The sequence below is a fragment of the Aquarana catesbeiana genome, linkage group LG02 (genome assembly GCF_042186555.1).
Source record: "Aquarana catesbeiana isolate 2022-GZ linkage group LG02, ASM4218655v1, whole genome shotgun sequence".
Taxonomy (NCBI): Eukaryota; Metazoa; Chordata; class Amphibia; order Anura; family Ranidae; genus Aquarana; species Aquarana catesbeiana.
Window position 1 is genome coordinate 759,609,609 of NC_133325.1, and position 23,970 is coordinate 759,633,578.

The 23,970-nt window shown below is 43.1% G+C and overlaps 1 protein-coding gene across 2 annotated transcripts in view; it reads right to left on the bottom strand.

Moving 5' to 3' along the window:
* Positions 1-2,420: 2,420 nt before the first annotated feature.
* KCNJ6 (potassium inwardly rectifying channel subfamily J member 6) overlaps positions 2,421-23,970 on the bottom strand; it is a 312,118-nt gene continuing 290,568 nt past the window's right edge. For both annotated transcript variants that reach the window (XM_073617209.1, XM_073617208.1), the window contains one exon: positions 2,421-4,913. In XM_073617209.1, coding sequence (XP_073473310.1) covers positions 4,588-4,913 — 326 coding nt within the window. In that variant the 3' untranslated portion in view covers positions 2,421-4,587. The remainder of the gene's footprint in view (positions 4,914-23,970) is intronic.

The window sequence follows — 23,970 nt, forward strand, 5'->3', positions numbered from 1 at the left end:
GAGACATTTACTGTTTACATGCGTGGGAGTGACGTCACATGGCTCCGGCCAGTCACGTGACGTCTGAAGGAAGACGGGCGAAGATGGATACGGCCCGAAGCGGGGACGACACGGGCTTTGTTTGCAGGTGTCACATAATGTGCTAGTATGCGATGCATACTAGCACATTATGTCTTTACTTTGCAGGGAAGAAGATTGGAAGTAAAACCCACAAAGGTTTACTTCCTCTTTAACTGTATGTAGCTGAGGTTACATATAGTATACAGCACTGTGTTCCGGGTACAAGATGAGACCTTCCTGTCTCACAATCCTAACAAAATAGCCCCAGTCTGAGTGGCGCTCTGCCATTCATAGGCAGCTTTGTATTCTATCAACGAATACAAAGCTTGCTCTGATTGGCTTAGTCGGAGATAGTGACATCATGAGCCTGCCTCTCTTAAGATCTCAATGTGCTGTATACTGTATGTAGCTTCAGCTACATACAGTTTATACAGCACACCCAGCGGCCACTCATGTTGGTGAGGGAAATAGTTCCTTCGAGCCAGCTTGACCCGAACTACCTATTTAAACCGAATCTACAGCTGGAGATCAGCTTTAATATTTCAACTTTTGGTACATACTGGAGAATCAGACTAGTCATTATCAACCAGGGTTCCATGAAACCCTAGTAGTTCTCCATAGGTTGCTAGAGGTTCTGTGAGCTGTGGCTGATTGACCTCCCATCTGATGGTGCCTGCATAGTTCCAAATCCAACACCACTCAGCAGCATGACACCAAGGTTTTTTTTAACTGCCTTTAATGGTGAAATTTTGACCACAACTGTAAGGGGGGCATTCTTTCCACTCACCACCAACGTAAGAGGAGGGGGCATACTTCCCAGTGACCACCAATGGTTTTCTCAATGACCCCTGATTAATTTATTTTAGCAGGATTTTCCCACACATGAACATAATTTTAAGGGTTCCTTTTGGATTAAGAAGGGTTTCTTATAGCTCTTGGGGACTGTGTTGGTGCGAACTCTAGATTCCCTGCTGTTGCCATTATGAGGAGTTCCCACTCTTCTTGCTGGAAGTTTTATTTTTGGAGAATGTAACAGGAGGAGAAGAAACGCCCAAAACTCCCAGGAGGACAGGAACAGCATCAGGAAACTGGAAGACCTCAATGTTGAGGTAAAAAAGATTTTTGGGTGGTCTGACCATTTAGCTCAAGGTTTCTCAACTAGGGTTCTAGGGGTTCCTTGAACAATGAGCAATTTCTGCCTCTCAGATAAGTTCCCACTGACACTATTGATCTTTTTAGCTATCTGTAAGGGGGGTAGTTCTTCCCAATGATCACAAGTGTAAGGAGCATTCTTCCCACTGACCATAACACTAATGTATCATGAGTTGTAGATTTAGTCATTTTTAGCAGAAACTTCTTTCAAGGGTTCCTCTGTGTTCAAAAGTTTGAACGCGGCTCTCCCTCTCTACATTTTAGTGTGAACTAAAGTCTACATACTAGTACTGTGTAACTTTTGCAGGGATATTTCAAAGTCTAAACAAAGATCATCCTTAATTTAATGCTGGTCTTAGAGCTAGACTCCAGGCAAGTATAAAATGTATTTCAGTTATGTATCCTTTAAAAAAGAAATATTACATTTGTTTTTACACACAGAAGGTACCTGGCAAGACAGAGGGGCAGCACTATGAACCAGTCAGGATCTACAATGCACACGTAATAATAGGGAGCATGCTGACAAGGGGCAGAGAGCAGAATGATGATCCCATGCTGCTGCTCCTTCATTGTCTAATGACAGACTCAGGTTGTTTTGTAGTGTAGTCCCAGAGATCTCATGAGTATAGGACCTAGCTGTACTGTGCGGCAGAGGAGTGTGACACACAAGATGGCTGTACAAAGTTAACAACTGTTTGGCATGCAGAACTGTTCACGGTTATATACACTATTTTGTCAAAAGTATTGGAACACCTGCCTTTAAACGCACATGAAATTTAATTGAACCACAGTCTTAGTCCGTAGGGTTCAATATTGAGTTGGCCCACCCTTTGCAGCTATAATAGCTAAAAGTCTTCTGGGAAGGCTGTCCACAAGGTTTAGGAGTGTGTCTATGGGAATGTTTGACCATTCTTCCAGAAGCACATTTGTGAGCCCAGCCCCTGAAAAACAACCCCACACCATAATCCCCCTTCCACCAAATGTACCAGTGCACAAAGCAAGGTCCATAAAGACATGGATGAGCGAGTTTGGGGTGGAGGAACTTGAGTGGCCTGCACAGAGTCCTGACCTCAACCTGATAGAACACCTTTGGGATGAATTAGAGTGTGAGCCAGGCCTTCTCATCCAACACCAGTGCCTGACCTTACAAATGTGCTTCTGGAAGAATGGTCAAACATTCCCATAGACACACTCCTAAACCTTGTGGACAGCCTTCCCAGAAGAGTTGAAGCTGTTAAAGCTGCAAAGGGTGGGCCAACTCAATATTGAACCCTACAGACTTATGCCCCGTACACACGGTCGGACTTTGTTCGGACATTCCGACAACAAAATCCATGGATTTTTTCCGACGGATGTGTTGGCTCAAACTTGTCTTGCATACACACGGTCACACAAAGTTGTCGGAAAATCCGATCGTTCTAAACACGGTGACGTAAAACACGTACGTCGGGACTATAAACGGGGCAGTAGCCAATAGCTTTCATCTCTTTATTTATTCTGAGCATGCGTGGCACTTTGTCCGTCGGATTTGTGTACACACGATCGGAATTTCCGACAACGGATTTTGTTGTCGGAAAATTTTATAGCCTGCTCTCAAACTTTGTGTGACGGAAAATCCGATGGAAAATGTGTGATGGAGCCCACACACGGTCGCAATTTCCGACAACAAGGTCCTATCACACATTTTCCGTCGGAAAATCCAACCGTGTGTACGGGGCATAAGATTGGGATTCCATTAAAGTTCTTGTGCGTGTAAAGGCAGGCGTCCCAATCAGGGCTTTTTTTCAGGGGGAACTTGGTGGAACTCAGTTCCACCACCTCTGGCTCAGACCCGATGGTGCCTGCTCACCACAATCACTTGTAAACACAGAAGTCTGGTTTCTGTGTTTACAAGTGTCAGCCCTGCACTCTGTATGTAATGCAATCCTGGTATTTAATGCCCCTTTAAGACCCTCCTACTGTTAACACCCACTATTTAATGTGATTTGGAGGGTGTGTGTAGGGGAGGGGTTTTGTGGGGCCGTGGTTAAGTTCCAGCACCTACTGTTTAAGAAAAAAAGCCCTGGTCACAATACTTTTGACAAAATAGTGTATTTCAGCTGTTTGCCTGAAGCTGAGCTATAAACTGTTTTCAGTTCACAGCATTTATCTCTCCCTAGCTTACACTAATATTATTTAATGATAATAACCTAACAATATAATATAATTAAAAACTTTATTTGTTTTTTCATTAAATAACCAGGGCACACCTTCATAAAATAATGTAAATTGTGCAAAATATGGGCATCTACTGTATATTTACATGCATTTCTTAGGTTCAAGGCCTACTGGAGAACACTCCACAGTAAAAGGGCGATCCCACTGACCCTAGACCCCAATATGCCAAAACCCCTCCCCAGCGTGACCACACCACATTTTGACATGTCATTCCGCTGTTTGTCCAACTTCATTCATTTTATTCTAACTGGCCATGGAAATTCGGATAAAAAGAAGGTAGACCCGAAGTCTCCTCCAGCATGGCCGATGCAAGTCCAAAAATCTACCTAGCATTTATAGGCAATATTGAAACTACGAAATTGGATTAATGGCAACCTGTGATGGGATGTTTTTCGTAGCAAGAGATATAAATGAGGTCACAGTTTTGTCAGTTCCTGTCCCTGTTCTTTCATCTGCTCTATGGCTTTAAGTAGTAAGTTGTTAAGAAAATTTTTGAGGTACTTTAAGCTGCCAGTCTAGTTATATGAGGGACACATGAAACCAATCAAGGTTAATGGATGTACATAAAACACGAAGGACAAAGTGGATTTTTTTTTCTATCAGTTTTAAAAATCAGAAGGAAGAAGTGTAACTTTTTTTTTTTTTGCATTATCTTTTTCCTAGAATTCTGAATCAAAAGCTACATTAATTACACATCTATATACATGGATTCATTCCTTTGTACATGCTGGGTTTATTACCAAATTTATAGAGCATATTATTACATAAGGCATATGTACAGTGTACCAATAATCTGACCATTAGATTCTTCCTGGCTGTTAATGCGATGTTTTTGGGAGTTAACCCGCTTTGAAAAAAAAAAGACCTTAATAATGCCAAGGAACTTCAAGCACTAGCTATTCACAATATTTCTTTTTTTTTTTTTTTTTTAATTGGCGTCACTGCTTGGAAATGTGCCATTTGCAAGCCCCGAAGAAAAAAAGAAGAGCACGTGCATTTGATTTAGCAATTTTCAGTGGTCAGACACGTTATGCGTTGTGCAAACCAATCTGTCACCAGCAGCTCATTGAACCGCTGTTTTTAAATTCTCTCACCAGCGCTATGTGCGCGCCATAGATTAGCATAAACCACCTTTTTTTTTTTTTTTTTTAAATGGCTTTACACCTTTGACTCATTCTCTATGTTGGCCACGTCCCCGTTTCTCTCTGTTTGGTCTTCCAGACCCTTCTCTTCACTCTCGTTGAGCAGTTCTGGATGCTGGTTGAGTTTGCTGGACACCGACCAGCTCAGAGGCATGTCTGCCCGGCTAAGCATTTCGGCCAGGTCTTTGGCACTGCACGACGGTGTGTTGGTCTCGTAGGTGTCGTGAAAGCTATTGTAGTCCACTTCATAAAATCCATCTTCCAGGGAGAGGACCGGCGTAAACCGGTGGCCCCATTGGATTTCAGAGGTGACGTAAGAACTTCGAGCTTGGCAAGTCATACCTGTGGAGAATATGAGACAACATTCAGTTAAAATGCAGAATAAGTATGAAAGGTTGACACAAGCTTGGTTTACTGTTTTTTTTATTTCTGTAGTGCATTCCTAATTAATGAAAAACCCAGAAGGAGGATGGCAACACCAAAATACTGGTGACAACCAGCGAGTTTTTCTTAAAGTGAACCTGTGCCCAGACTATTAACAAGTTATTCTCTTAGAACAGCCATTCTCAACCAGGGTTCCGTGGAACCCTGGGGTTCCTCCAGAGATTGCTAGGGGTTCCTTGAGCTGTGGCTGATGAACCACCTTTTTGATGGTGCCTACAGGGTTCAAGGTTCAGCATCACTTAGCAAAGCCAGCAGCAGGGCACAAAAATATCTTTTTAGCTGTCTTTAAGGGTGGCATTCTGAGCACCACTTTAAGGGGAACATTCTTCCTATTGACCACCAGTATAAGGGGCATTGTTCCTATTGACCCCTGATGAATTGGTTTTAGTAAGGGTTCCTCGAGACCTGAACATTATTTTTGGGGTTCCTCTAGGGTTAAAAGAGAGAGAAAGCCTGTCTGATAGGGCGTACACACGGTCGGACTTTGTTCGGACATTCCGACAACAAAATCCTAGGATTTTTTCCGACGGATGTTGGCTCAAACTTGTCTTGCATACACACAGTCACACAAAGTTGTCGGAAAATCCGATCGTTCTGAACGCGGTGACGTAAAACACGTACGTCGGGACTATAAACGGGGCAGTGGCCCATAGCTTTCATCTCTTTATTTATTCTGAGCATGCGTGGCACTTTGTCCGTCGGATTTGTGTACACACGATCGGAATTTCCGACAACGGATTTTGTTGTCGGAAAATTTTATCTCCTGCTCTCCAACTTTGTGTGTCGGAAAATCCGATGGAAAATGTTCGATGGAGCCCACACACGGTCGGAATTTCCGACAACACGCTCCGATCGGACATTTTCCATCGGAAAATCCGACCGTGTGTACGGGGCATTAGAATCTCAGTCCAAGGACTGACTCAGCAGCTCAGCTCCCCTGCTGCCTCCTCCCAGAAGTGACTTAGTAATTTACTTCACCCTCCCAGCAATGACTCTGAAGCTCAGCCTCCCCAGTTCCCCCCTCCCAGCAGTGAACCACCAGCTCAGCTCCCCCTGTTCCACCCTCCCCCTCCCAGCAATGACTCAGTAGTAGGGCTGCAACTAACGATTATTTTCGTAATCGATTAGTTGGCCGTTTATTGTTTCGGCTAAAAAAAGTTTGTATAATTTAGTTAATATGTAAAGTTTAAAAAAAAAAAAGACAATTTATTCTCAAATATCTCAATGCAGTGCTAAATAAAAATAACCAGCTATATGGATGGGGAACAAAATATCTAATCCACTTTCTGAATAACAGACAGAAGATATTTATACTATATATATATATTCTATTAGAAGTTGATTCTGGTACAAATCATCAGACTCCAAGATCAAAATGTTTGTACATTGTACAGTGAACGTCCTAATAGCGATGAATGAACATGTCCACACAATGTGCACTGGCGTGGACGCTTGTAGTCTCCACATAAAGCCCATGTGACAGGGTGACAACATTGGGGAACTGGGTCAGAGCATTGTCAACCAACCACTTGCCAACCACCTAACTGGGAATTTCATTTCATTAGTTTAACATTAAATACCAGGGTCATGGCTGCAGCTAGATGCCATAACCCCCCCCCCCCCCCCCGACCCCCTCAGTATTCTTTTTTCCTCAGGTGGCCAGGTTTCTGATAAAAGTGATTCCAGTGGCGGATTCAGGATCACCTTTAGAAGCAGAAGGAGGGGGTGCCCCCCCCTCCTGCCGCTTCCCGGGCTAAGGTTACAGGAACCATCCGGCATCGGGAGGGTTTTCCCATAGAGATAAGTGATGGCAGTATGTCCACCGCTCATCTCTATGCCCTTGGAGGAGCGGAGCGATGTCGACGCCACTACCGGTTCTCGGGCTATGTAAACATTTTTTTTTTCTTAAAGCAAGAGATTAAAAAAAAATTAAAAAATCTTTTGGACCCCAGATCTCTCCATAAAGAGGACCTGTCATGCTGTATAGTTTACATTCCTTGCAATAGCAATAAAAGTGATCACATTTTTTTTTTTTTAAGGGACAGTGTAAAAATTAAGAAATATATTATAAAATCAATTAAAAACTTTTTTTTTTTAAAGCGCCCCCGTCCCTGTGTGCTCACGCACACCAGTGAATGCATACGTAGGTCACACCCGCATATGTAAATGGTGTTTGCGACACACTTGAGGTATTGCTGTGAACGTCTGAGTGAGAGCAATAAATCTAGCACTAGAACTCTTCTGTATCTCTAAACTGGTAACCTGCAGAAATGTTTAAAGCCTATGGAGATATTTAAGTACAGTGGTTTGGCGCCATTCCACGAGTGTGTGCAATTTTAAAGCATGACAGGTTAGATATATATTTACTCAGCGTAACATCATCTTTCATATTATGCAAAAAATTGGGGCATATATTATGTTTTGGTTTTTTTTCCAATTCATCAAAGTGTATTTTTTGCCCAAAAAAAACGCCGCACAAAAAAACGTGTACTAAAAAAAATTTCAATGACCGCCCATTTATTCTGTAGGGTCTCTAGGGTGAAAGGTGCCAAATGTGACATCGGAGGGGGGGAGGAACCGGAAAAGTGGAAGTTGCATTTTTGTTTGGAACTCTGCGTTAAGTAATTAAAAGGAAGTGCCTGTACAAGGACATTTATGGCAGGATGACCTGGTTTTCTTTTAATATGTAGATTTCAAATGATTAAAGCAGACCTTCAGTCATTTTTTCATCTTTCCATCTGTTAAATCTTCTGCCCTTGTTGTTTTAACTTTGGATAGTAACATTTTTTTATGCCAGTTAAATACCTTATACAGCCCACTTCCTTTTTCTTGTCTGGTTATTAGCCTAGGCTTATGACATCATCCACAGCTCTCTCTCTCTCTCTCACTCTGGTGAGAGTTTGCCAGGAAGTGTGGGGGGGGGGGGGTGAGTCATAAGAGGGGCAATGAGAACTGTAGAGCTGGAGGTGTGTCTCTGTGTGTCTGTGTAAATCCAGGAAGTGAACAGGCAGCAGCTTCAGCTGCCCACAGATAAAATGGATGCAGCCAGACTCAGTGGAGGGAGATTTCTGCAGCATATTTGTCAAGTACAGAATCACAGTATATATAAAATAATATGCAAAGTGGTTGGAGGGAAGCTTCAGAATGAAAAGATGTTTTTTATTACAAATTATGTGAGCAGACTGCAGTTCCTCTTTAAGAAAAGCCTTTGAACACTACTTTAAGTGGTTGTAAACCCACGAACAAAACAAAAAAAAAAAAAAAAAACCTGCAAGACACTAGCATACTAGCTCATAATGTATTACTTACCTTAGATCAAAGCCCCCGCAGCTGTCCTCGTTCACCGCTCGAGCCGGCAACATAGCTCCCGGAGTTACTTTCGTTTATCGCGTTTAGCGCTGTGATTGGCCGGAGCCGCGATAACGTCACTCCCACACATGCGCACGGAAGCCGCTGGTGCCGTTGCTTCAGTGTGCATGTGCCGATGACGCCGGCACATGCAGATACAGGGGATATCTTCTAAACTGTGCAGGTTTAGAAGATATCCAGGGTAGCTACAGGTAAGCCTTATTATAGGCTTACCTGTAACAAAAAGTGGTTGTAAATGGGTTTACAACTACTTTAAAGTAGTTTTTAAACCTTTGGGTCCTTTTTTTTTTTTTTTCAGACCTGCAAGGTAAAGGCATAATGTGTTAGTATGCATCGCATACTAGCACATTATGTGAAACTTACCAGAAAACTAAGCATTTCAGCGATGCAATCTAATCGCTGGAGGGTGCTTCCATCTTTACCCGTCTTCCTTTCCGGTCCGTGGACTCCGGCTGTGTGACTGGTCAAAGCCGCAATGACATCACTCCCGCACATGGGGGAGCCATCATTTACGACACAGGATTCTGAAGGAACGGCCTAGTTGGCCGTTCGCTGAGAGCGCATGCACCAAATGACGTCATCGGCTGTGCAAATATAGTAAAAATCTCTTGCACGTTAAGGAGATATTTACAGTACCTTTAGGTAAGCCTTACTATAGGCTCACCTCCCAACTTTTTGAGGTGGGAATGAGGGACACCTATTAGCAAAAGTATGTTGGCATAAGACACACCCCCTGCCACGCCCCCTTAAAGTAGAATTATACAAAAAAAAAAAAAGATTAGTTAAATCCACAAGTACTTTTTTTTTACCACTACTATTACTTTATATTGGCTTTTGAAATTCACAATGCAGCAATTTAGAAATCAGATGAAAGGTTTAGCACTGGGAAACACTTTTTGAAAGATAAAAAGTGCATTTTATATACAACTATATAGATCAGACCAAAATGAGGGACAAATGAGGAAGAAAGAGGGACAGAGGGACATTGTTAAAAATCAGGGACAGTCCCATAGCTCCCAACTGTCCCTGATTTCGAGGGACTGTCCCTGATTTGGAGCAATGTCCCTCTGTCCCTCATTCCTCCTCATTTGTCCCTCATTTTGGTCTGATCTATATAGCTGTATATAAAATGCACTTTTTATTTATCAAACAGTGTTTTCCAGCGCTAAACCTTTCATCTGATTTCTAAATTGCTGCATTTGTAAATTCTAAAAGTCAATATAAAGGAATAGTAGTGGTAAAAAAAAGCATGTGTGGGTTTAACAAATCTTGTTTTTATGTACAATTCTCCTTTAAGGGGGCGTGGCAAGGGGTGTGTCCTATCCTGCATACTTTTGCTGATAGGTGTCCCTCGGTCCCATCTCAGAAAGTTGGGAGGTATGCAGTCCCTCGAAATCAGGGACGGTTGGGAGCTATGCCTATAGGTACAAGTACAGCATTCAAGTTTACAACCACTTTAACATAGGTTGCCATTGCTAACCTTTCTTCTAAAAATGCTACTCCCCTCCCCCGGATGTCATACAGATCCACTGACTTCAGTGCTGACAAAGAGAGACGTATGCAGATCAGAAGCTTGGACTTTGCATTAACTTCCCTCACTGCATGCTTGTTCCAGGTCACTGAGCCAAACGACTAATTCCGAAGGAGGCAGAGCAGCCAGCGTTTTCTGCAGGAGGCCGGAAATGTCAGCCTGCATTCTCTTCTAATGGGGTTTTTCTTTGAAGAGAGGGGCTGACAGCCCTAGTGATGAGCCTCCTTGCCAAGATGTGAAGTGGCTGCGCTTCTTTACACCTTGACAAAGCGGCCCTTTGAGGAATCGGAAATGTTACTGCTCTAAATATTCTCACCTTCAACTTCATACCAGGAGTATTGTCAGATATTGTGTTTTCTGCTACTCCTCATTGCCAAGAGATTGATTCTTGGGGATCTGAATGCACAAGGTTCCACTACCTGTAAAGCTGTGCGGAATGAGATCTAGATTCTATCTTACATCAGTAAGGACATGCCTGTGGAAAGGATATGTAATGTAATCTTATGTGACTCATCACAGCTATTTAGTAATGCAGCACCATGAGATGTCGGGGCCCGATAGCACTGTTCTCGCTCAGCCTGCTGGGTTTACTCTTAATACATTACCTACAACACCAAATGCATTCATTGTAATTTGTAATGCACCTTTTATCTGCAGCACCGGTTATAGACCAGCAAGAGAAATATATTGGTTTTAAAATTGTTCGCTGTCAGTGCGGTTTTGCATTTTTTTTTTTTCATTTTAGGCCCGAAGATTACACAAAGAAAAGGAAACATTTTTTATATATAAAAAAATAAAAATAAACGTCATACTTACCTGCTTCTGTGTAATGGTTGTGCACAGAGCAGCACCGCTCCGCTCCTCCTCTTTTTGGGTCCCCCCCTTGCCAAGTGCCCCGCATAGAGCGCGGCTCAGCCCCACCCCCTCCTCCTCACTGGCTGTGATTGACAGCAGTGGGATCCAATTGCTCCTGCTGCTGCATCTCAGCCAATCAGGAGGGAGGGACCCGGGAGAGCCTCAGTTATCATGCACATGGCTGGATTGAGATCAGGCGACTGAGGGGGGGATGCATGAAGGTAAAAAAACCTTCAGCCTTAATACAGTAATCACTTTAAAGAGGAAGTAAATCCTGATAGGTTTACTGCCTCTTTGTTCACCTGCAAAGGTAAAGCATAATGGGCTACTATGCATCGCATAGTAGCCCATTATGTGTCACTTACCTGACACAGGAGAATGCGATGTCACCGCTGTCCCCTCTGCTACAGAGCGTCCATCTTCTTTCCGGGTATCATGGCTCCGGTGCTGTGATCGGCCGGAGCCGCGATGACGTCACTCCCGCGCATGTGCACGGGAGCCGCCACTAACGGCATATCGCTGTTAGCAGCAGCATGCTCAGTGCGCCTGCACGCCGCTGTCTACGGCGCATGCGCCGTAGACAGCGGTACCTGTCTTTTTGCAAATATCTCCTAAACCGTGTAGGTTTAGGAGCTATTTCTTGGACCTGCAGGTAAGCCTTAATCTAGGGTTACCTGTAGGTCAAAGTGGTCTGTAAGGGTTTACAACCACTTTAAAGTGTTACTAAACCCAGGAGCATTCACTATATCTGGTCTCCCACAGTACACAGAACATGGAAATGCAATTATTTTAGTAAATATAAACTGCTAAATACCTTTCTTCTTCAGCAGTATATAGCAGTCTTATGACTTCTATCACTGTCTGGTTAAAGCTTGTAGGATGAGTTTTCATTCTACTCTGACTGTCCTATGAGGCTGCATGACCCCTGACCCTCTGTCTGGACAGTGCTGATTGGTCCTGTGCCAATCACATGCACTCTTCCAAGAAAAAAAAAAAAAACCCTCTCTAGCAATACACACCAAACTGAGCATGTGCAGAGTGACTCCAAAGGATCTGTCTTATCAGGAGATGGTTAGGGGACAGTGGAAGAAGGGGGGATCAGAGAAGACAGGATCGAATAGCTTTTTTACACAATGCAGAGGATTAACGTTTAAGGTTCCACAGTGAGTATAACAAGCATGCTTTACTGCATATACAGACTGATTTTACTGTTGTGGGTTTAGTAACACTTTAAAGCTCAATTTTTTTTTTTAACCACTTAAGCAGCCCAGGAAGATTTTACCCTCTTCCTGACCAGAGCATTTTTTGTGATTCGGCACTGCGTCGCTTTAGCTGACAATTGCGCGATCGTGCAACGTTATACCCAAACAAAATTAACGTCCTTTTTTTCTCACGAATAGAGCTTTCTTTTGGTGGTATTTGATCACCTCTGCGGTTTTTATTTTTTGCGCTATAAACAAAAAAAGAGCGCCAATTTTGAAAAAAAAGCAATATTTTTTACTTTTTGCTATAATAAATAACCTCAAAAAATATATAAAAAAATGAAATTCTTCCTCAGTTTAGGCTGATATGTATTCTTCTACATATTTTTGGATAAAAAGACACAAAAAACTAATCAATATACGCAATAAGCGTATATTGATTAGTTTCTACAAAAGTTATAGCGTCTGCAAAATAGGGGATAAATTTATGGCATTTTTTATTATAAATTTTTTTTTTATTAGCAAGGGCGGCGATCTGCGATTTTTATCATGACTGCGACATTATGGCGGACACATTGGACACTTTTGACACTATTTTGGAACCATTGTCATTTATAACAGCGATCAGTGCTATAAAAATGTTCTGATTACTGCGTAAATGACACTGGGGAAATGCCTTGTTCTACCTCTCCACACTGCAATCGCAGGCCGCCGGCAAACATCGAGTTCCCGGGACCCACGGGCACGCTCCCGTGGCATGCGGCGGCGCGTGCGTGCCCGATAGGCGGCAAATTTTTTATTTTTTTTGTAAATTCTTTATTTAATAAGGATAAGCATGTGGAAACACAAAAACCATCACAATGATATGTATAAAGATAACAGTAAACTCCCCCAAAGGCAATTGATATTACAGGCTATGTATTCATACAGTAAAAGTTCGCCTTCTTTGGGGTTTCACCAAGTTGCAGAAGGATAGGGAGGTTCTGCATCTCACATGTCCATTTTTTACACGGCGAACACTGTATTACATGTAAAAAGGGTAACAGGGACCTTTTGATCCCAGGGTCAGGCGACCCATAATAAGAAAGAAAAAGGTAGCAACAAAGAATAGAGAGGGAAGGAAAGGGAGATTAAAAAAAAAAAGGGGGGGGGGACTCTCCCCTTCATGGGGAGGCAGTTGGGAGAAAAAAAAAACATGTGCCTCTGTCCGATCTCACCACCCCCATCCGGGGATCGTAGAAGCGCCTCGTGTTACTGAGAAGTTAGATCAACAGCTCGCTATATTCCTCGGAGTAAACAAATTGCTTGCTAAAGGCCTTTCTCCGTGGCCACCAGATCTTCCATTGCCTTTATCTCCGATATCTTTTTCAACCATACGGCTACCAATGGGGGCTGTGTCTGTTTCCAGAGCAAGGGGATGCAGTTCTTCGCCGCTGTAAGCAGGAGGGGGATAATAGATTTCCTGTAGACCTTAGTAGGGATCTTGTGATGATGTAGAAGGAAGAATTCGGGGGTCTCTGGTACTTCTCGGTCTGTGAACTTTTTCACTATGCGGCGCACTTCCGTCCAAAAAGGGCAGAGGATTCGACAGGACCAGAAGACATGAAGGAGGGAGCCAGACTCCTCTCCACACCTTCAACACAGGTCCGCACTCTGGGGGAACATCTTGTGTAGTCTATCCGGAGTATAATACCACGAGTTTAAATCCCGCTTCCTGGTGTCTGGCACAGATAGAGGTTTTATGAGCGAAAAGAAAGGAGCCTATCTATTTGTTTCTCCGTGAATTGCACCCCTAGGTCACGTTCCCATCGGATTATATAGGGAGTTCTAAAGTCTGGGGGTTGGGCTATTACCCTGTTTCCCCGAAAATAAGACCTAGCGTGATTGTCGGTGATGTCTGCAATATAAGCCCTACCCCTCAAATAAGCCCTAGTTAAAGTCCTTGTAGGTCTTATTTTCAGGGTAGGGCTTAATTTCAGGGAAACAGGGTAGGTCTTATTTGGGGGGTAGGGCTTATATTTCAGCCATCACCGACAATCACGCTAGGTCTTATTTTCGGGGAAACAGGGTAGTAGCAGTGGCGTAGCATGGGGGATGTGGGGGGTGCCACCGCCCCAGGCGCAAAATTTAGAGGGGCGCTGTTACGTGTGTGGACCGTCTAGCACGGGGATAAAAGCCCCTGTTAAACTTATGACGTGTCCACGTTGTCCAGCAACAGTTCTTGGGGTGCGGGCAAGCAGCAGGGGGATCTCTCTCATGGCGGTGACCAGCGAGGGGCCGAGCTGAGGACAGAGTGGCCTGAGAGCCCGGGAGTCGGGAGAATAGTTCCTCCGCGGCCGCCTCCTCCTTGACCTCGCCCCCCCCAAGAGGTGAGAAACGGCGGGCGCAGAATCTCCCGTGACTCTAGAGCATGGATTGCTCTAACTTCCTTCCCGGGCAACAGGCTGACTGGGGACCCAAAGGACGGGCATGCTGCCAGGGAGCCGCTGGAAGGATGAAAGGAGACACTGGCATGGAAGGTAGGGATAGCAGTCTCTCTCGTTATCTCTCAGCCTCCCCCTTTTCCCTCAGCTCCACTGTCTCTCTAAACCCAATGTCTCTCTCAGTGAATCCAAATCACCAGTGTTGTAAAAACACACAATTGTGCAAATATATAAATAAACAACCTCATTTTATATAATTATCAATAAAATATTAATTCATAGCCATGTTTTTTGAATGCTTTTTATTGATTGTTATATGGAATTAGCTTGTTTATTTATATATTTACACAATTGTGTGTTCTTGCAGCACCGGTGATTTGGATTCACTACCCAGCAGGACTATCTTAGAATTATTGTATTTGATGAATTGTTTTATGAAATTTTCTGTACTTTATTTAATTGCTTTATTTGCACAATGAGGTTGAGGTTTCTGGCAGCACCGGTGATTGGGACTTACTAACAGTAGGGTTATTTTATAATATTACAGTTAATGGAAGCTACATATCTCATATTCACGCTATAATACTTGTTGCAGCACTGTGCAGTTGGGATCAATGCCCCTTAGGGGTTTTTAATTTTTTTAACCTTTTTTAATTTTTTATATATATATATATATATATATATATATATATATATATATAGGTTTATATATAGATATACCAAAATATATATAGAATATTTTCAAAAAGGTTAAATACAAAACCCTACTGGGTATTGATCCCAACTGCACAGTGCTGCAACAAGTATTATAGTGTGAATATGACATATGTAGCTTCCATTAACTAAATATTATAAAATCCCCCCTCCTAATGCCTATGATGGCTAACCTGTGTAGAAAAGATGTAAACGCCTATTTTCAGGCTGTCTGGTCATGTTATTCCCTGTGTGAGCCGGGGAGATATGTATGCAGGGGAGAGGAGGGAGCACCAACAACAGATGGGACATAGGAACCTATAGGTGATGTCACCACTCCATGCTTTACCAGTCATTGTCAAGCACGCTCTCCTCTCCCCTGCGGCCACCACTGGCTCACACAGGGGATCATGTAACCAGACTGGAGCTAGCTGAAAATAGGTAAGTTCTCGAGTCGGGGGGGGGGGGGGGGGAGCAAATTACTTGTCCCGCCCCGGGCGCTGACAACCCACGGTACACCACTGATTAGTAGTTGATAGGTCAGGGAGATAGCATGTCTCAGTGGGGTTTGTTCCAAACTCATCAGTTCAAAGGAGATTAGTTGCCTCCTAAATGCCACCAGTGAAGGCAGGGAGCCAATGAAATGGGCTAGCTGTATCTTTTGCCAGAACGACAGTGCCGTCAGGGCTGGATCATCAGTGATTTGTTGTCTGTTCTTTCATTGGCCATTGACAAGGAAGTGTCTTGCCTGTGATCATTCAACCTCCAACAACTCTAGAAATCTAGAGTCCTTAAGTCCCGGAACAAAGGCCGGTTTCCGACAATGGGAGTGAGCGGGGACGGTAGCGGAGCAACTGAGAAGCAACTGAAAGCTTTACGGGCAATTTGCCATGTTTCTCCCACTGTAGGGTGGTTCATTATTAGGTTTGGCAGGGGCTTTTGTCACCAGGGCAGCGACTGATATGTGGCAAATTTAAAGGGATGTACCTGTACGCCCATTTGCCTGCCTGTGCCATTCTGCCGACGTACATCTGTGCGGCGGTCGGCAAGCAGTTAAAGTCAGCAGCTACAAACACTGTAGCTGCTGACTTTTAATAAGGACACTTACCTGTCCAGGGCCGATCCGTCCATCGGATCAGGGTGCAGGCACCACCATTCTAACTAAGGGAAACCGGCAATGGAGCCTTGCAGGTTTACTGCCGGTTTCCTACTGCGCATTTGCGAGTTGCACGGCGCTTTGTGAATGGCCAGCTTGTCTTCTGGGACACAAACAGATCCCAGAAGATAGCGGGGGGGGGGGGAGGGAAGGTCGCCGCACAAGAGGACATGAGGTCCTGCGCCGCAGCCTGGGTGGAGGAACGGAAGTACACTTAGTACTTACAAAAAGGGACTTTAGAAAAAAATAAATACATTTTAGATATCCAAAAACTACGGGTGGAGGGATGGTCTTTAGTTTAAGATCATCTCTCAAAAGTGGGTGGGACTCCGCTTTAATTGTGAACTGAACATTTGGTTTAAATCACTTAAACACATTCCAGGTTTAGCCAAACACAAGGTGTTCAATGTCTTACATTTCGTTTTCTTGCTAAAGCAGCCATATACTAAGTAAAAAAGCCTGTCCCCTGCCAGCATGTTGTAGAGATGAACCCATGCTTTATGTGTGGATACAGTGCTTTCGACACGCCCCATGTTAGGTCAGAACTAGAGCTCTCCAATCAGCAAAGCTCAGACTCTGTGCTGATTGGAGAATGCTAGCACTGGCACGTGGCCTATCGGGCCTCTGCAGAGAGACTACCGTTTCCTTGAAGGCTCAGCCATACAAGATGCATCTAGGGTAGTAACTAGAGCAAACCCTACTTTTTTTTAAGTGCAATGGTTGTCAGTGCAGAGTAATTTGTATCAACACACAGGACAGCACAAGTTTGACTCCTCTTCTGTGCTGTAGATCCTTTGCAGGTTCCAGAAAGTGTGGAGAAAAGTACATGTTAAAACGTAATGAACTGCAACACAGCATGCCAATGCAAGTGTGCTCACCTGCACTCAATGCACACGTTGTGGTGTGAATGAACCTAAGGCCCCATTCACACCTGAGCGATTATCTGCTTGAAGCTCAAAAACGCTAGGAGGAGAAAAAAAATCAATGATTCTCTATGGAGATGGTTCACATCTCCACTCCAAGTCACCTGAAGCTCAAACAAGTTCTGGAGCTTATTTTGTCACTCGAATTTGGGGGGTTTTGGCACGGTTTTCTGCTCAAATGAAAAAAAAAAGTAAAAAATAAAAAAAGCAATAATATATGAATAAATAAATGTAAAATAAATACACAAATAACTAAAAATCATCATAAATAAGTAAAATTAATGAATAATATGTAATAATACATTAATAAATAATAATTAACCTCTAACCTTAAAAAATATTACCGAATGAAAAAAACAGCCGATACCGAAAGGGGGCGTGGTCTGCCCTGAGTGCCGCCCATTGCTGCCCTGTCCTCCACTCCCTCCTCCACTCGCCGCGATCTCCGTGTTTCACGGAGCTGAATTGCCCGGCCGTAGTAACAATGTCCTGCCTCCTGTGATAGACGGCACACTGATCCAATGGTGGGACATTGAATCAGTGTGACGTGATTACAGGAGGCAGGACATTGTTACTGCGGGACGGGCAAATCAAATCCAGTTCCGTGATACATGGAAATCGCTGCTGATGCGGGCACAGGCAGGCTGCACATGATGGACACTGATGGGGCTGCTGGGCACTGGCAAGCTGCACATGATGGACATTGATGGCACTGGTGGGCTGCATATGACAAGCACTGGTGAGGCTGGTGGGCACCGGCAAGCTGCATATGATGGACACTGATGGGGCTGCTGGGCACTGGTGGGCTGCATATGATGGGCACTGGTGGGCTGCATATGATGGGCACTGGCAGGCTGCATATGATGGGCACTAGTGGGGCTGCTGGGGACTGGCAGGCTGCATATGATGGGCACTGGTGAGGCTGCTGGGCACTGATAGGCTGCATATGACGGGCACTGGTGAGGCTGCTGGGCAAAGGCAAGCTGCATGACGGGCACCGGTGAGGCTGCTGGGCACAGGCAGGCTGCATATGATGGGCACTAGTGAAGCTGCTGGGCACAAGCTGGCTGCATTGATCTCTTGTATCATGTCTGCAGTCTCTGACCATCTCCTGTATCACGTCTGCAGTCTCTGACCATCTCCTGTATCATGTCTGCAGTCTCTGACCATCTCCTGTATCATGTCTGCAGTCTCTGACCATCTCTTGTATCATGTCTGCAGTCTCTGACCATCTCCTGTATCACGTCTGCAGTCTCTGACCATCTCTTGTATCATGTCTGCAGTCTCTGACCATCTCCTGTATCACGTCTGCAGTCTCTGACCATCTCTTGTATCATGTCTGCAGTCTCTGACCGTCTCCTGTATCATGTCTGCAGTCTCTGACCGTCTCCTGTATCATGTCTGCAAGAGGTGCATCGAATGAAAATTTTGCTAATACTATTAGCAATGTGTTTAAGTTTAAGTAAAAGATTGCAGACATGATACAAGAGATGGTTAGAGACTGCAGACTGCATTTTTCTTGACCTTTCTTGCATTAAAGGTGCCAAGAATGGCAAACAATAAATTCATATTATTTTAAATTGATGATATTAATTAAAAAGTTAAATACAGTTATATATAAAAATAATATAAATATTTATTAAAAACTGTGATTTTCAGTATTGGTTTCGGTTTTCGGCCTAGTGCATCCTTCATTTTCGGTATTGGTTTTGGCACCAAAATTTCCATTCGGTGCACCCCTATACATTATATTATTATTATTATTAATAATAATAATCACCTTATCCTAAACTGAACTCAAATCCCTTATCCTAACAAAAAACTAAAAAACATTATAATAAATGAATAATAATAAAAGAAGAAATTGAACTCGAATCCCTTATCCTAACAAAAAAAAACGAAAAAACATTATAATAAAGTAATAATAATAATAAAAGAAGAAATAAAGCTAATAAAAAAGCTGAAATACCTAGCAAATAATGATACAACAGGTAACAGAAAAAGTTCTACAAGCATCATCTTTGGGGCAGTTTGCATGTGTTGTGTACACCGCTCTCAAACCGCCCCTGCCCATTTGAATACATAAGCAGCGCTGCAGAAGCGCCTGCAATGCGCTGCACGGACGCTTTTAACTCCTTTTTAACCCCTTCTAGAGGGTTAAAAGTGCCGCTATAATGGCTAAAACTAGCGGCGCTTTACTGCTACTGCCCCCACCGCCCCAGTGTGAAAGGACATACAACTAAACAAGTCAGAAGAGCAGCTCCTCCTTATCAGGAAAGGCAGTTATCAGCAGCTTCTATTTTGCTCTTTAGCTAACCTTTAGTGCTCTGGGAATCCTCTGTCATGTGTTAAATGCTTATTTGTAACACCCCGGTAACACCGATCGTGAAATTGAAATCGCGCTACTTTACTTAAAGTAGCACAATTTCAAAGTAGCATTTCAGTGCTACTTCAGGTGCCACTTGGGCGACATCTGTGTGACTTCACGCACAGATGCTTATGCAAGTCGCACCTGATTTTGCAAAAAGTAGTGCAGGAACTACTTTCAAAATCGGTGCGACTCCGACTCCGCCAGAGTCGCATCGATTTGACAGCTTCCAATGCGGACAATAGGATGGGACTTGTCATGTGATTTGAAACGGTCAAATCGCATAACAAGTTGTAACGATGTGACCGGGGACTAAGACAGTATAAATATGATAAAAAACTGTAAAAAAAAATGGCATTTCTTTAAAAAAAAAATGACTGAAAGGGCAATTGTTTAGCTTTAAATCCTAAGAAGTAGTTCTGGGTTACAGAACCTTGCTCATTATATGAGTGCTTCACCTTTCTGAGTAATGCTGCTTCTATCATTTTTCGTTTCCTTGCAGCAGACCCAGTTTATCTTCTTGTCCTTCTAATGTACATGAAAGCGATAGAAATGCCTGTATTCACTGAAGATTTGGAGAGTCAGCTGGGTGTTATGTCTTGATGAATCAGAATTTAGGGCACGTGGTAATCTCCGCACTCTTTCCCAGGGTCTGTCCTTTCATCTCTGATCAAACAGTATAAATCCTCTATGTCTCTCCTGTGTATCTGCTGTCTGCATTCTCCCGCCACCCTTCCACCCGCTGCCTTCCATTTGCAGCGCAGAGCTCAAAAGCAAATTCCAATATCCTGTCATTGGACCAATATACCCCTGTCTTTGCCCCCCACAAGGTTCCCTATATACAGTGGGTATAGAAAAGAATCACCCCCTTAAAATAATCAAATTTAGTTGCTTTGCAGTCGGAAAAGAAGACAGACACAGTTTTAGTTTTATCCAGCTGTATTTACTCAGTGTAACTTATGTGAAAGATATAACACCGACATGTCAGAAAAAATCTATTAACCGCTTCAGCCCGGGAAGATTTTATCCCCTTCCTGATCCCCTTCCTGATTGCGCGGTCGTGCGACGTGGCTCCCAAACAAAATTGATGTTCTTTTTTTCCCACAAATAGAGCTTTCTTTTGGTGGTATTTGATCACCTCTGCAGTTTTTATTTTTTGCGCTATAAACAAAGAAAGAGCGACAATTTTGAAAAAAAAAACGCAATATTTTTTACTTTTTTGCTATAATAAATATCCCCCAAAAACATATATAAAAAAATATTTTTTTACTCAGTTTAGGCCGATATGTATTCTTCTACATATTTTTGGTAAAAAAAAAAATCGCAATAAGCGTATATTGATTGGTTTGCACAAAAGTTGTAGCGTCTACAAAATAGGGGATAGTTTTACGGCATTTTTATTATTCATTTTTTTAAAATTAGTAAATTTTGACACTATTTTGGGACCATTGTCATTTATACAGCAATCAGTGCTATAAAAATGCACTGATTACTGTGTAAATGACACTGGCAGGGAAGGGGTTAACCACTAGGGGGCGATTAAGGGTTTAAGTGTGTCCTAGGGAGTGAGTCTAACTGTGGGGGGATGGGCTTCAACTCACATGACAGAGATCACTGCTCCCAATGATAGGGAGCAGTGATCTCTGTCATGCCACAAGGCAGAACAGGGAAATGCCTTGTTTACATAGGCACTCCCCCATTCTGCGGCTCCGTGACACGATCGCCACGGTCACACTGTACGCAGCGTGCGCCTGCTAGCCCCACCAATTAAAGGGGATGTACAGGTACGCCCATTTGCCCACCGGTGCCATTGTGCCAACGTATATCGGCGTGCAGCGGTCGGCAAGTGGTTAAAAAACAGAATCACTGAGTTGGGAAAAGGATCACCCCCTTGTGTCAGTATTTTGTTTAACCACCTTTTACTTTAATTGCAGCCTTTTATCTGTTGGGATATGTCTCTACTAACTTTCCACATCTAGACTTTGCAATATTTGCCCACTCTACTTCTGCAGAACAGCTCAAGTTCAGAATTTGACGGTGACCGTTTGTTCAAGTCATTCCACAGATTTTCAATGGGGTTTAAGTCTGGGCTCTTCAAGGACATTCACCTTTTTCTCCTTCACCCACTGTGTGGTCATTTTTGCTGTGTGCTTTGGGTCATTGTCATGTTGGAAGGTAAACCTTCTTCCCATTGACAACTTTCTGGCAGAGGGCAGCAGATTTTCCTCAAGAATTTCACCATATTTTGCCCCATGTATTTTTCTTCTATCCTGACAAGTGCTCCAGTCCTTGCTGCAGAGACTAGGATATTACCACCTCCATGCTTTACTGTAGAAATGGTGTTATTTGGATGGTGAGCTGTATTGGATTTCCACCAGACATATTGTCTGATGTTGAGGCCAAATTATTTAATTTTAGTCTCATCTGACCATAACACCTTTTTCCATGTGGCCTCAGAATCTTCAAGGTGTGTTTTGGCAAAGTTCAGTCGTGACTGGATGTGGCCTTTCTTGAGGAGGTGCTTTTTTCTTGCAATCCTCCCATACAAGCCCCATTTGTGGAGAATTTGTGATATTGTTGTCACATGCACACAATGACCACTCTTTGCCATAAATTCCAGCAACTGTTCTGAGTTGCTGTAGGCCTCTTGATAGCCTCTCTGACCAATTTCCCCCTGGCTCTTTCATCCAGTTTGGAGCGACGTCCTGATCCAGGGAGGGTCTGTGTTGTACCAAATACCTTCCACTTCGTAATAATAGACGTTTCTGTGCTTCTAGGCATTGATAAAACCTTTGAAATTTTTTTGTATCCATCTCCTGACTTGTGCCTGTCCACAACTTTATCCCAGAGATCTTTTGACAGTGTCTTGCCACCCATAGTTGATTGTTTGCTTCAGTTGGACTACCAGGGACCGAAATGCTCCAGAAAAGCTCTTTTCATGCTGAGCTAATCAAAATGACCACAGCTGATCACAGTTGAAAGTCGAATGGCTTTGTGTGCCATTGAGAAGGTGATTAGTTACACCTGATTTATATTAAGTCATTGAGTGATTCTGTTTTTGATTTTTTTTCTTAATTTTTCTGACATGTTGATGTATATATATATATATATATATAAAAGATATATATATATATATATATAAGATATATATATATATATATATATATATATATATATATATATATATATATATATATAAGATATATATACATATATCTTTATATATCTTTTATATATCTTCATTTCAGGCTGCAAAGTAACAAAATGTGATTATTTTAAAGGGGGGGGGGGGGGTGATTCTTTTCTATACCCATATTTTTGTAGATCTGTGTACTATTTACAAAGAAACTCCTGCCAGAACTTTTGCTCTAGGGAAGAGTTAGAACCTCTATCATGCTTTTGTTTATGCCTGTGTCCACCATGAGAAAACGTGTTTTTTTTCTTGTGTGGTCACCAGGAAGTGAGAGGTGATCTTCCCCTGGGGCAGTGATAATAACCTAAAGGGTTAAAAAAAAAAAAGCAAAAAAAAAAGCAAAAGGCATTTTGACTGGAGTTCTAAGAAATCTAAAAGAACTCCCTCCATACAGGTCTGTGTTAATTTGTCAAACAAAGACTGCATACATTGATGTTTCCACCCAAAACCAACCTTTCTTGATGAGTTTTACCACTACTGGCATGCTCACAAGGATAGGGGAACTTTTTCCATGACACTTAAAAAGAGAACCTGAACTCAGGACGATGTGCTCCAAAAATGACAGGCAGAGGGAAAAGGCCTAGACACCAGTATTGCCTGTGGTCTCCCTGCAGCTGATCATTACTGACTTACCATGCCTTATTCTGCACTGTCTCTGTGTGGGGGGGAGCCTTCTAGGTAGAGGCAGGGCTTTGCTTCCTCATGCCTCCAGCAAGGAGAACAGTGAGCAGCACAGTAGTGGCATCACTAAATTTGACTCCAAATCTTCTGAGACTATGGTCACAGGCAGCAGTGCCTTAGATCTCACACAGGTGCGTGCCTAGGCACACTCACAAACCTGGAAGTGCTCTGCTATATTTTAGCAGAATTTCCAGACCAAAGATAGATGTTTTTGGATTATGCTTAGGCAAAATTAACATTTATAATTGTTACCCTATAACAAAAAATATTCACTTTGAGTTTAGTTTCACTTTAAAGCCCAACTCCAGGAATTAGACAAAATCTACTCACCCACACCACAAGTATTAAATGCTGCATTTGGTCTGGGGGGAGCTGAAGAGGCTCTATTACATACCTTACCCCCACTATGGCTGACTTCCTCTTCTCTCTCTGGTGCGCCAGGCTGTGGACAGTCTCTTGGATTCATCACATACAATGCAGGGCTAGTAACCCTGGAATGTACGCGGAGGAGGCAGAAGTGTGACCACGACCAGGAGCACCCTAGAGATTCTATCTATATCG